The sequence below is a fragment of the Pleurodeles waltl genome, chromosome 3_1 (assembly GCF_031143425.1).
Source record: "Pleurodeles waltl isolate 20211129_DDA chromosome 3_1, aPleWal1.hap1.20221129, whole genome shotgun sequence".
NCBI lineage: Eukaryota > Metazoa > Chordata > Amphibia > Caudata > Salamandridae > Pleurodeles > Pleurodeles waltl.
The window spans coordinates 169,721,682-169,735,444 of record NC_090440.1 but is presented as its reverse complement, the minus strand read 5'-3'; the positions used below and the strand labels follow the sequence as shown (position 1 = coordinate 169,735,444).

At 43.2% G+C, this 13,763-nt stretch overlaps 1 protein-coding gene across 1 annotated transcript in view; it reads right to left on the bottom strand.

Annotated features, from left to right (window-relative positions):
* The window catches only part of ADAM10 (ADAM metallopeptidase domain 10), a 450,369-nt gene that overhangs the window by 55,768 nt on the left and 380,838 nt on the right, over positions 1–13,763 (bottom strand). Inside the window, exon 12 of the mRNA XM_069222090.1 lies at positions 1,233–1,416. Within this exon, the coding sequence (XP_069078191.1) occupies positions 1,233–1,416 (184 nt within the window). The remainder of the gene's footprint in view (positions 1–1,232; positions 1,417–13,763) is intronic.

The following is a 13,763-nucleotide window of genomic DNA, read 5'->3' as shown; positions in this document are numbered from 1 at the left end:
CTGTGAATTAAGAAAAAGGTATGCATCGCTGCCTCTATAACCATAGGGTAAATAAGCAGTCTTCCTTTTTATGCCTGGCCCAGTGATGTTAATTGTGACTTTTTACGATGTTGTGTATTCTTGTTTTATAAAATGTTTTAATGCAATTTTGCTTGATTTTATGTAACATTCTGTATGTTTTAGGTATTTAATAATGAAGGAAAATGTATGTACGTATATTTATATGACTTTTGTGGCCATTGTCCGAATGCAGTATTATTTGATTTTTGGAACAGAAGGCAAGGTGGGCAGGATCTGAGGGGGGCATGCTTTTTTGATTTATGAAAAACCAGTCCCCTACTTTTCTTAAAAAGACAACTGCCCCGGGATGGTTAATTCTGATAGTTTAAATGCTTCATTGAGATTGAGTCTCCTGTGCTGTGAAACCAAGGGAGGGGCAGATAGCTAAACAAGCCTTCCTGCCAGGGTGCGTGCCTGCCTGAAAGAGATGCAAATGTGCACTACGAGCTAATATGCAAATGTAAAGGATGTTTGGAAGCCAGTACTGGCTTTAATTAATTTAATCACTCAAAGCTTAGTGATGAAAGATTTTTTTTTTGGGGTGGTAGTGCAAAGAGTTAACAACTGAGCTGTGAAAAGATTTTAAATTCTAAGCGTATTTATATAACTCTTATCTCCCCCAGGAGGTGTTGAAGGGAGAGTAATAAAAAGGAAACTGCATTATGTACTGTCTGTATACTGCTAAAAATCTATGTTTAGGAAGCACCATTTTATCTTAAACCTATTTTCAAGAAATCCATCTTATACTGTGTGTAATGAAAGCTTAAAATAATGACATATTCACTGCACTTTCTATCACAGGCCTCGTAGCACTAAAAACATGCAAGTCACTACTCTCCCATGTAACAACTAAGATTTAATTCTGTGGCTTCCTGGTTACCCACAGACCTCTGCAGTGCATTAACTAAGAGAGGGTTCATAATGTACTATAGAGTATTTCCTACTGAGTAAGAGCTTTTTTTTTTTTTTTTTTTTTTAATTTAAGCACGTTATTTTATATATAGCTAACTGACAGGTAAAAGACAAAAAATACCTTGCAGTATAGTTTGCTTTTTTAGCCACACCTTTGACCCCGCCCCCACTGCATGCAGCAAGTTTCCATATATTTTTTTTTTTTAATGCACTTCGACCACTGATCGGGAACTATCCATGCTGCTTGTGGGGACACCTACCCCTTTGATGCAAACTTGTGTTCCCCGGTTGCAATCCGTTAAGTTCTCCTTAGCGACAGAGGCAGGACAGAAGGCAGTGGAGCCGCTGCAGGTCCCAATCCGTGCGCAGTCAGATTCCTCGCGACATTTTTCAGTCCTCTGCTTGAAGGTGCACTGTTGAGTACAACAGGGGCCTTGGCTGGGACTGGAAGGAGGAAGGAAAGAAAGTGGAACTGAGTGTATAGCCAATAGTGTTCTGCTCATTAAAAATATATTCATATTTACCTCAGTAACGACTGGTTTTCGCATAGTACACACTGTAAACTGCTTAGCTAGTCACAGACTTACTTTCGACACACTGTCAATACACATAAAATAAAGGCAGATACAACATTTACCATATTTTGTACGTGGGAAGTTGATCTAAAATCGTGCCTACTCTAAGAGTCCTTTGCAAAATGGGCACCAAGAGATGCTTTTAATAGTAGAGTGCGTCATAATTTATTACTTCATATACAATCACAGAAAGATAACTGAAATGTGTGTATGATGTTCAATTTAGTCAGAGATGTACTACTGCCAAAATCCACATCATGACAACTGCACAGACACAAGGTGCGGATGGAATAGTCTACACTCATCTTGGGAACTGCAAAAATCGAAACAAATGAAGGTTCTCCTTACACATTAGACACTGGATCGTACCTTTGGCTGGGAACGCCTTATGGCTAATAATTAACAGGCAGGAGATGCCCATATTTACTGATTAATGATGCAATAGAAACGACCATTTTATTTCCATTTTCAAAGCTCATTTTATGGTGCCACTCTTGTAAAAGTGGTAGGAAGAGAAAAGTAACCTTTCTTTTTCATTTGTTGCATTCCAAATCTCCCGAAACACCAATGGGTAAGATCTACACCAGGTAGGGTTATAAAGCAAGGGGGCTTGAGACTGTACTTCTGCTGCGGAGTAAATGGCAAGCAGTCCCACCCTTTACCTTTGTAGCTGAAAGAAGTAGCTGTAGCCTCGCAGCCCAGCGATGCTCATGCCCCGCCCCTCAATCTAATCGTCATAACGTCACAGCAGCACTACAGCAAACACTACTGCCAGAACCACCAAGCAGACGTCTACCAAGACAGCCGATACCACTGAGAAGACACAGCTGGCAGCCAGGGAAACCAAAAGCAGCCCTGGCACTGATGCTCAAACCAGCCCTTTGTCTCCTCATGCGTTCCATTTATCCATCCATCCACTCACTCTCTCCCCTTCTCTTTCTTTACCCTCTCTGATCGCTCGCTCTACTTTCCTCCTCTTTACCTCTATTCTCTGACTCTAAGCCTCCCCACGCCTCCTGCAATTAACCTTGGGGAGCTGGGAAACGTTGCAGAGGCACCAGGAGTGGCCATGGGCTTTCACAACCGGCCTCCAAGGGCCCCAGCCCCTTGGGTAAATGCCTAGTGGAATAAGAGTCCTTTCCGGCCCTGTTGGCAGAGGTAGGAGCAGCCAGGAGTTGTTGCTCTCGTCTGTGAGGTAATTGGCCGAACAGACCCTAAACCATAGGTCTTCAAACTGGGGGGTGGGTCCCCTTAGGGGTGCCTCAAGTGTTCCGGGGGGGCACCAGACACTGGCCAAAAGAAGCATTATACAGATAACATGCCTTTGTTTTAAGCAGAAGAATGTTATTGCATTTTTTAAAAGGTAACAGTACTTAACTGCAATGTTTAAATAGGTCTAGACATATTTAAACATTGCCATCTTTATAAAACAATTGTGAAAAATTCTGAAGGGGGGGCGCAATGATTTTTATTTTTCAACTGGGGGGGCGCAGCATTAAAAAGTTTGCAGACCATTGCCCTAAACAGAAAGTACATGCTGAAAGAAAACCGCTGCAGGGAGCCCTGGCAGTGCAGCAGAAATTTAAGAATGCAGAAAAGGAACCGAGTGGGAGGTAGCAACGTCACTGCAAGGGGAGGCGGGTTTCTCCATGCATCGGCTACTCTTCTGCATTTGTCCGATTATCTGCTCCCGTGGTTTGGCTTGTAGCCAGAGTCTGCAGGCCCCGTGCAGTGTGGAGCCTCTGGGCCAGCTCTGCCAACATCTATGACGTCTTCCCTCAGCCCCATCAGATGAGAATGCCCCACTGCACAGGACGGGAGAAAGAGCAGGTCAGCTTCAATCATGGAAGCAGCTGAATCCCAAATACCATTAAATCCGCCAAATGCTTTTAACAGGCACCTAACACTTAAAAAGAATGGCGAATAGTGTGTCCAAAATCTTGGCGACCAGGAAAGAAATTGTAATATACCGACCAATGCTGGCTTACATCTGGGCACCCACCTTGGCAAAAGGAGTGACAAGTCTGTGAGATAGAGAGAAGAGGGAGAAGGACGTTTTATTTCTGGTTACTTGGGGCAAAGCGCAGCTGGAATGAGCCGAAACAGGCCAGAAGTATTACCTGTGCATGCCCCACTGGTCGAAGGGGTAAAAAGGTTGTGAGAAGGTGGAGTGAGAGAGGGGGCATCTGTGGGGTTGAGGCAGGTATGCTCCCAAAGGTATAGTCAAGGGAGAAACAGACAAACAAGTTATTTACCTTCGATAACACCCTTTATGGTGATACTCTAACTGAAGACTGATCACTTTTAGAATACCCCAAGGCGCTGGACTGGATATGAAAGATACACAACTGCACTACTCCTATATGCAAGAAGGTGGCGCTCTGTGGCTCAGAGTTGACTACGTTCTGCCTCAGAAGGGAGAAACAGACCGACATATATGAATCATCTCTGCATGCTCTCAGTTTTCTTAACTCTGTCCACGTCCTCAGATCCAGAGCCCTAGGTTCAAAGGTACCTGTGTGCAGCTTCCTAAGGCTCACCTGGCAGAAATGATGACATCTGGGGGATGAGTGGGGACAACTGAAAGTAGTTAACTGCTGCCGCTCAAACTCTCAAAGTCTATACATGAGGTGCAGATTGCACAGGTCTGGGTGCACAATTCTACCCTGCTGCTCTGACAAGATCCTGCAGAAGCAGTAGCCTGATCAGAGGACAGATGCCCATGCCCAGAAACTCTGGGTACCATACCCTTTTGACTCAATCCAAAGTCGCTAAGATGACTTTGACCCGGTCATTCCTAATCTTCGGAACTCTAGGCAGGACAGGCAGAGGTGGGAAAGCCTACAGCAATCCCGTGCTCCAATCTAGCTAGAATGCATTCCAGAAAAAAGCCATCTTAGAAACCCCCGCATGCAAAGGTTTTGTCATTGAGGGGTCCCGACAGTGGCAAATAGATATAACCAGGATCCTCCTCATTATTGAAAAACGCCCTGTGCCACCTTGGGATGTTGTCGCCATTTGTGATTGGAAATGAGCTGCAAAATCTGTTTGTCTGCCCCAGAGTTCAAAGATACCGCTAGGAGGTTCACTACCAGGAAAATGCCCTAATGCCCCAACCAGGTCCAAAGAGTCTCCTGGTACAGAACCCATGATCCTACCCTGCCCTACTTGTTGCAGTACCACATGGCAGTGGGTTTGTCCTTGAGAACCTGAACTAGCCTCCTCTTGACAGATGGTGGGAAGGGTTTCAGGGCCAGGCGAATGGCCCACACTTCCTATAGATTTATGTTGAGACCTCTGATCTCTGCCTCTTCCAGATGACTCCCCAGCCCAGGAGCAATGCATTAGTTACCACTCTCAACCCCAAGCTGGAGCAGGAAAAGAGCAGTCTGCCACTGATCGAACTGCTGTGGAGCAGTCACTACTGCAGTCTTTTTGGAAACCTGGATGGAATCTGACATGGCTCACTAATACTGCAGGTTCCACTGCAGAGCCCATATATGCCACCTGGTGTTGTCAAGAAGCAGGATGCAGGAGGCCAGAAGATCACCAAGTCTCAAAGCCACTCTCAGAGACTGAAAACCGAGTCTGAAACATTAAGATTATAGCACGATTGTGCTGGACTCTGTGACTGACTTAAAGCCGATCCTTTGCAAGTAATGAGGTGCGACTTCAGCAAGTTGACAGTGAACCTCAACAATGTCAAGAGGTTAACCATCATCTGGAGGTGGCCTAGGAATAACTGTGCAAACATGCCTTCAGCTACAAAGCGTGGAGATTAGAGATTCCAGTTTTATTCCTACCTCCAAGAACATGCAATTTCCACCATCTTTTTTGTTAACATCCGGAGGGCACTGGTGAGGCTGAAGAGGAGCAATGCAAACTGAAAATTCTCCTGAACCACAAGTAGTGCCTGTGGGACTGCACTATGGGCACATAAAAGCGGGCACCTACCAGATCCAAAGCCACCATACAGTGGCCTGATCCACAGTAGAACAGAACATGGACCAACATGAGTAAGACACCATTCAGAGGGCAGAGACCTAAAATAATCTTCAGCAAAAGGAAATAGCAGGAGCAACAGCCAGTCCTTATTTCCGGGTCTCTATGGCTCCTTTGGCCAAAACGGCCTGCCTTATTTGGAGCACAATGGACAAGTGCTCCACTGAAAACTGCTCTGATGTAAGTGAAAGATGTAAACGGAAAGGAATGGCAGGGGACCGCCCCATCAAACTATCTGATAGACCCATCTGTCAGATGTTATGCTTCACCACCAACGAAGGAAATGTCTGATCCTACGTCCCATTGGGTCGTTGTGGGTCACTGAAACAAACTAAAGTGGTTTTGAGGTTGCTGCCATAGAGGTGGGGGCTAGAAGTTTGTTGCCTCTGAAGGCAAGGGCATCATCTGCTCGATTCCATCCCCAACCCAAAAAGGACTAGGGTGCATGTTGTGAGGGAAGTGAGTCTTGGGGATGCCTGTACATTAAACTTCCAGAGCATCCCCATAAGTGACGAAACTGCTGAGGAAATTGCAAAGAAGCAGCAGAAAGGCCCAAGGTCCATGCCCTTGCATGGCTACTTTTAAATTGTTCCGGGGCCAAATTAGCCTTGATGCCACAAAAGTAAGATCCTTCGTAAGGTAAATCCATGAGTGATACCAGCACTTCTCCAGAAAAGTCACTGGATCTCATTCATGTGTGACACCACAACACCAGGCTAAATTCCGGCTGCTCTGCCCAAACAGTCAGTAGTGTCCAGCCATGAACATATTACATATTTAGCTGCATTCTGACCATCCTGGATGGTCTGAACCAGGGAGGCCTGAAATTCTTTCAGGGCTGCCAGCAAGATCTCACTGACCATGCCCTAGATTGCATTTGAGTATCGCCATAACAGACAAGTGCCACTGACAGACTGCAAGGCCAGGCTAGCCAAATTAAACATTTGTTTCCCACATGCCCCAATTTTCTTCCAGTCTACTGGGATGTGGGGAAGGAAAAGAACTGGTGTTAACCCTGCTGTTGGAAGCGTGAGCTAGCAGGTGTTGTGGCATAGGTTGGCACATTAAAAAGTATGGGTCACATGGCACAGGTCAATGGAGTCTAGCTACAAACTAGTTCACTGGTGGACAAGAACAAGGCTTAGCCCAGGTGCCCAGTAACGTGTCAGTAAAAACCTCACTGAATGGCAGTAGAGGTTCGGAGGCCTTTCCAGGCTTCAGAACATCCGTGTGAATGTTTGGTTGAAGTTGCAAGTCTGATACCTGAGCTACATGGCATATCACAATAGCACAATAGGAAGCTCTCCTGCTGCAGATGTCTGGTGGTTGAAACCAGCCCAGTATACGAGGAATGTCCAACCCACTGTAACATGTAAATCCATAAAAAGTTATCATCACAGTGTAAGGGTAACTCATACCCATCATTTCCAACGGCTGATTGACTTTAGTCAGAACTGAAAAGTTTCTGGAGCACTGGGGAGGGCCCGCAGCAGAGGCACTGTCCAGTCAGAATCAGAATACACAGGGAAAGACTAGTGACAACCCAACGGGAAGCCTTGCAGATCCTTGGGACAAAAGGAGCACCAGAGGAAACCAGAAGGGTACCAAAGATACACAACATGACCTCTTTACAAATCCCAATTGGTTGCAAGGTTTAATATGGCCTGGGAAACTTAGAGTGCATGGGATCAGCTGCGGAATCTGTTTCTTAGTGGATGGCCAGGATCTAGACCTAGAGGGACTCTAAAGTCCATGCGACTTCTCCGGCAGAGAGGGGTGAGAATGTGACAACTCCTTCTTGGCAGTTGTGTGCTTTCGCTTCGACTTAGCAGAAGACTTGGACCGTGACTAGGACCTGTTGGGGGAAATGGCCAAGACAGCAGGTCTACACCCTTGACTTTGAGCGGGACTAGTGCAGTTTGCTACAATGTTTGGTGATGTGCAGCTTCTCTTCACATTCCTGGATCACCTTTGATTCATGAGGGCACACTTCACATGAAGAACCCAAACATTACAGACCTACCTCATGCGGTTCTGCAGCAGATATCTGCACACAACTGAAACTAAAGTGGCCATTTGGGGTTTGGTCAAGATTATTTCTCAAAGACACTCGAATCTCACCATTTTTCAAGCCAGTTGTTCAAGAACTTGACTTGATGAACTGAGAGGTGAAGCAGATTTCCCTACACCACCCTGTGTGAAAATCAAGTACCTGGATGAGTCTTAAAGTCACAGATACAGAAACACTTAAAAAGTTGCATGGAAGTACTAAGAACATTAACTCTAAAGCTAAATAACTCCAAGGAGACCTTGGTCTTTACAGGAAGGGCTCTAGTTAAAGTTTTAAACAAAAGCTCAACCATAACGTCTTCTGGGCCTGACTGCAACCTAGCAACACTATTAGGTTTAATTAATATTCCCTCTAGATGAACTGGAGCTGACTAAAGGGTTGTATTGCCCACTACAGAACCACTACGTCGGGGGCTCGCAAAGCTGGCAATGTAACAGGGAAGACAGACATGATTATCGAAGCTTGAACAGAGATGTAAATAGTCAATGAAAACTGAGCTACCTCAATTCCAGGAGCAAATAGACCCAATAATCAAGATGGGAATATAACAGTACAACTGACAATGCAAAAGAAAAAAAAAAAAAAAGTCAAACGAAACAGCCTGGTTGAGTCAGAACTATGGGAAAATGCGTCCACAACTGGAGGAAATTCAAATACCTCAAACTAAAAGAACAAATGGAATAAACTAATTACTTTGGAAGCATAAGCGCTGACCACAAAGAAGTGCAAAACGTCACATGTGGGTAAAGTGGGTGAAATTACAATTGAGCAAGCCCTTAGAGAATATTTAGTTGGTACAAGCAAAGAAATCAGGGGCAGCATCCGACAAACAACCAGCCTTGTATTTGATCTTAATTGAAAGTACCCTGATATATCATTAATGTCCTACCCATTTGCAGGTAGGGGGCTCGCTGAAAGAACAATAACCCAGAAAGCACAAGCCAAAATCTCAAATGAGTTATGCAGCAAGGACAAGAAAGCTGTGCACTACAGGAACAACAAGGATGTGTCACAGCTAAGCGAGGACGGCTCACCCTTCCTTTGACTTGTCTATATCACCTGAGCTCTTGCACACCACTTGTGTAGAGAAGGCAACAACGACTTATGTATTGAGGAACTCTACGTCTTAGGCACCTCCAGCACAACCCATCTTACCACTCATGAAATTAATATGGAAGACCATAGATACAATGGCCGGATCCTTATGTTGGCAGCCCTCTCATAAGATGGCATTACAGAATAGAATAGCGATGCAACACCACATTGTAGCAATCCAAAGAGGTGTCAGTTGAGTTCATTGAAAAGCAGCAACTGACAGATGAAAGGTGTAATTTCTCAGCAATAATAAATCAGCTAGGGAAGGTCCCTGAAATAATTCACTCTATGATAAAGACTGTAGAAACAGCATACAGCATCCACTCAAGATACTGACGTCATAGACATCAATGTGGCTTATCTGAAGGACATTTGTGTACAACTATCTACACATAAGAAAAGCTAGGCTTCAGACCATACTTTGCAAATTGACGATGGTCCCACTGGAAACCACTACTCATCTGCACCTGGAGCTCTTCACTTAGTTAAGGACAGCCATACGAACATATACAAGAACTTGAAACCATGCATACTTAGTCACAAATTATGTGTCAAATTTACTCAATAAGCCTAGTAACCTACCATTAAAGCACAGACCTAGCAACACAATTATGTGGAACAGGGACCAACTACTATAGATTACAAACCACTGACAGGCCCTAGCCCTATTTTCAAGACAGAAACTGCAAACTCGCACATAATCTTCAATCGTGAAAGTGGTGAAAAGAAAATCTCTCTCTTCAAGGTTGAAAAGAGAAGACCTACTTGTGGAGATGGATGGCAGGAGCTTTAGCAAGATCTTCTAAACCCTCCCCATAGGAATCAATTGAATTTTTTAAACCAGTACTAAAACCCAACCAGGGAAAACCAATGGATGGGCTTGTGACATGGATTTATACCGACTTCGGTGTTAAAATTAAATATCTCAAGTCAAAAAGAGCAATATACCTCATATTAGATTGAAAGAGCTAGACCAAGAACAGTCTACAAAAAGTACACCAAAGGTGGGGATTCACTAATAGCAGCAGTAGAGGATAACGCCCTATTGAAAAGGACAGGGCCTATGGGCAAAAATAAGAATGCCTTTTTATGTGTGGCAATTTATAATTTTAGGCCTGTCCAAGCATGATAGGTGAGTAAATGGTCGAGTTACAGTCTGCATAGGACATTTCACAGGCTATGTGCGAGGGAAGAACACCCACAAACAATCCGTTTTAAGCATAACGACTACTGGTTGAACGGCCACACTAAATTGGACCCCGCAGCATGAACACAATTACACCTGGTAACAGAGCAGGTCATATAGACTATATGCTTATTAAGCTGATCCTTTAGGGACAGGATGGTAGAACCCAGGATAGAAAGTGACCATCATTGTTTAGTGGCCCACCAGAGTCTATGTGAAGTTCATAATAACTTGGAAGCCCTAGAGCCTCAAATGACAAACACAGAGCTTGCACTGGACAACAATCGAAGGGCACTTGATTTAAGATATAATCAAGGAAGGAGGATACTGAGCAAATTGGTTGTGAACTTATTGATGTACTCAAGATGGGAACTCTGATTCTAATAAACTATTACAAAGAAGCCTTACCAAACAACAGAGAAGCAACAGAGCTATTTGAGCAAATTACAGCGAAAGTTGCACAATACTTACCTAGTTAATCTACAGCTCACACTCAACACCAAAACTAATAAACAGGAGTATGAATGGTACAATCTTTAATGTGTGGAGAAGAAAAGAACAATAAAGTACTGAGGTCTTGACATCAGAGACCTATTGACGACCCTGCTTTATGCTCACAGGACTGAGTAAAAAGCACTAATAGAAACCAAAGGGAGGTGCAGCAAAGAGAATGAGGGGAGGATGATTTAGACCAGTGGCCCAAGAAAATAACACAAAAAGTGTCTGGGAAATTGTGACATGGGGTACCAAAGAAGGCCCAACTACCTAGAAATGGATGTAGGAGCTCAACAATAGATCGCCCAATTCAGTAAACTGCACTCAACAGTTAATGACGAGGTACACAACAGAGTGATGCCTGATGGAAAAACGCAAGATGGTAAGGAAAGCAGAATTTGCCCATTACCACGGGGAACGTGGACTTTCACATTCCTACAATTTCTAGCCAGAAACCCTATTTGAGCCTACTTACCCCAGACATGGGACCGATTAACCCACACAATACAAATAAGAACCTCTACGATGCCATTCGAAGCAACTCGGTACCTGCTTCATGGAGATCAGCAATTACTGTCACAGTCTATAAGAAGTGCAACTGCTCTAATCCAGCAAACTACTGGCTATTATCCTCTCTAATAGGGTGGAGAACATTTACAGTGATGTTCTCTTAAATCATATGCAAGAATGAGCAGATAACATTCTCAGTAATCTCCAAGCCAGATTTAACAAGAGGTATCAATAATGGAGTAAGCAACGAGACTATATTTAATGTGCTGATAATATTGTCACCCAAAAGCTTCCTCACTGTTTATGACAATTGTCATCAATCAAAAATAAACATCTGATTCGGTCAATCACCCTTTGCTCTGGTCAGTACTGAGCAGCCTGGCCATGCCTGTACACTTGCTTAAACCCATAACGTTCCTGCATGACAGCACTACAGGGACAGATAGCCATGGGAAAGTATGCCAAATGCGCTCAAAATCATTCTGTAGCTATAGTTTGAGGTGCGTACTGGCCCAGTTACTCTTCGGTCTTACCAAAATGATGTTGGAAAATACTTAGGAGCGAAAAAAGGAACTCAGACATTTCCAGGTTGGGCAACCACAAAATTGCTTAACTCCCGTTTGCTGATGACGCAGTGATAACTGACATGTCTACAACAAAGGATAAAAGGTAGGTAGGGACTTTCTGAATGCAATCCTACAGGTAGGCAAAGCAAATGCAATCACCGCTAGCATAAACAGTGCACATCGGTGGGGATACATCAATAACGATGCAATAGCTAAAACTAAAACTCCTTCTGCAGCTAGGCCAAGGCACTCCACTGGGCCCAGTAAGGCTGGAGTTTGATATAACCGTGTCTCAGAAACCGTTGCATTATGTCCTGTCCTTATTTGTGCTGGGCTTCACATATATCTGAGCACAGAAGTATATGCAAGGTCTATCAAAAACATACTGAATATGGATAGCTTTAGGAAGTGCCAATAGTTGTGTAATGTGCAAAAGACATTCAAGAGAATCTGTTTTGGGGAGGTGTGGTAAACATAATCTTATGATAAACTTGGACGTGATTTGTAAAATAAAAGGACGTGAGTGGTTGAACAGACATGTATTAATGTTAAAAAGTGCCACAACTCCCTCGCTATCGATAGATTACATAGCAGTCAAGTCAATACTTGGGTTTCAGGCATACCCAGTCAACTACCTGAGATGTGCTGTACATGGAACTTAAGATGTAGATAGGGACAACTGCCAATATGTGCTTACACGATAAAGTGGAATCCTCATGAGATCAGCCAAAGTAACTCGCTGTAAGATGTGTGGAACTGAAGAAATTGTGAACAACCTTCTGTCCTGTACAAAACCATAAGGCAATGCAGGCAATGGGTATTAAGACTGTTCAAGGCTCACAACAAAGAATTAAGGGATGCGCTGCTGCTGAGCTACAGGTCTGATACATCTGCCATCTGGAGGAACGAGGACTTTCCAAACAGATTTTATCAAACAACGGTAAACATTGATTGCATTAAAAATCGAGTCCACGCATTACTAAGTACAACTTATCTGGAACCCTAATTGAGATGTTCTAGCTGGATGTCGATCCAATAATATGTGCAAGTTCTAATCAGCTGGAAGGAATGATGGCAATTTCTGATTTACTGGCTCGAGCTGCTGCCAGTTTACACTATACATGGGACTTGCAAAATGCTTCTCCTGCTGGACCAGAATGTTTTGCTGTCAACAATATGAAACAAGCAAGCAAGTTCTCTTAACCTATCCAAAACGGAAACTCCAATCTCATTAAATTACTTGAAGGCAAAAAAAGCCTGGGGTTCGGAAGATAACTAGTTAATGTCTTAATGAATCCATGCCATGACATAACTTTAAAACTAGTTGCCTTTTTCAGAAATCAAGATTAATGGTTAGTTAGAATAGGAACAACAGAGGTATATGAATTCTGTAACTTCTATTTAGTTCATTTTATGGTATTGTTGTTATCTTGGTTGGTAGCTTTACGAAAGTGATAGAAAATGTAATTATAAGAATTTCAACTATGTCAAGACGTTTATAATTAAATCTAACTTTTTTAATTCAGGTGCTCAACATGTTTTCAAACAGAAACTATCAATTTTTTTATAGTAAGTAGAATAAATTTGGTCCCTATGATGGAAACTGCTTTAGCCCATCGCAATCTGATCAGACCATCACCTAAATCTTACTCTCTACAGCGTCCAGGTCAAGTGCATAGATCCCTGGACCCTCTTCAGAATCATCAACATTGTAGGATGGTGCTGTTGAGGAGTCCTGTCTCACACCCTTAAAATAATTTCATAATAGTAGCTCACGTATCAAGTCAATTGTCTATCAAGTGACTGTTTTTGTGAAATAGTATAAAATCAAGGCATATAACAGTATGAGGGTCTTGCACCCTCAGACTGCAAATTGCTTCTTCCTATATGATACAAGGTGTAAGGACGGCTGTTGCCTCTCCAACCCTCCTCCAGCTGGCCTTCTATCCTTGCCTGACTACATTTCTTAATGTTTCCAAAAAATGTAAATACTTGAATCTTATCTATAAAATCCTTATCCACAACTTATTTCTCTTTTTTGCGCTAACGTGATGTACATCTTGCCCAGGAAATGGTTAACTTACCATAGATGTGGCATTATTATTTCTTTGATACAGTGGTCACCATTCAATAATTACCATAGACTGACTGGACAAAACAACCCTAGTTAAAGAGCACTAGACACTGGAAATAATTAGCTGTTACACTTTAAGAATTGTTTTGTTGTTTTTCCATGTTGTTCTCTTTATGTATTCTGACCTTCTTCCTTATGGATGGTCTCTGATGTTCAT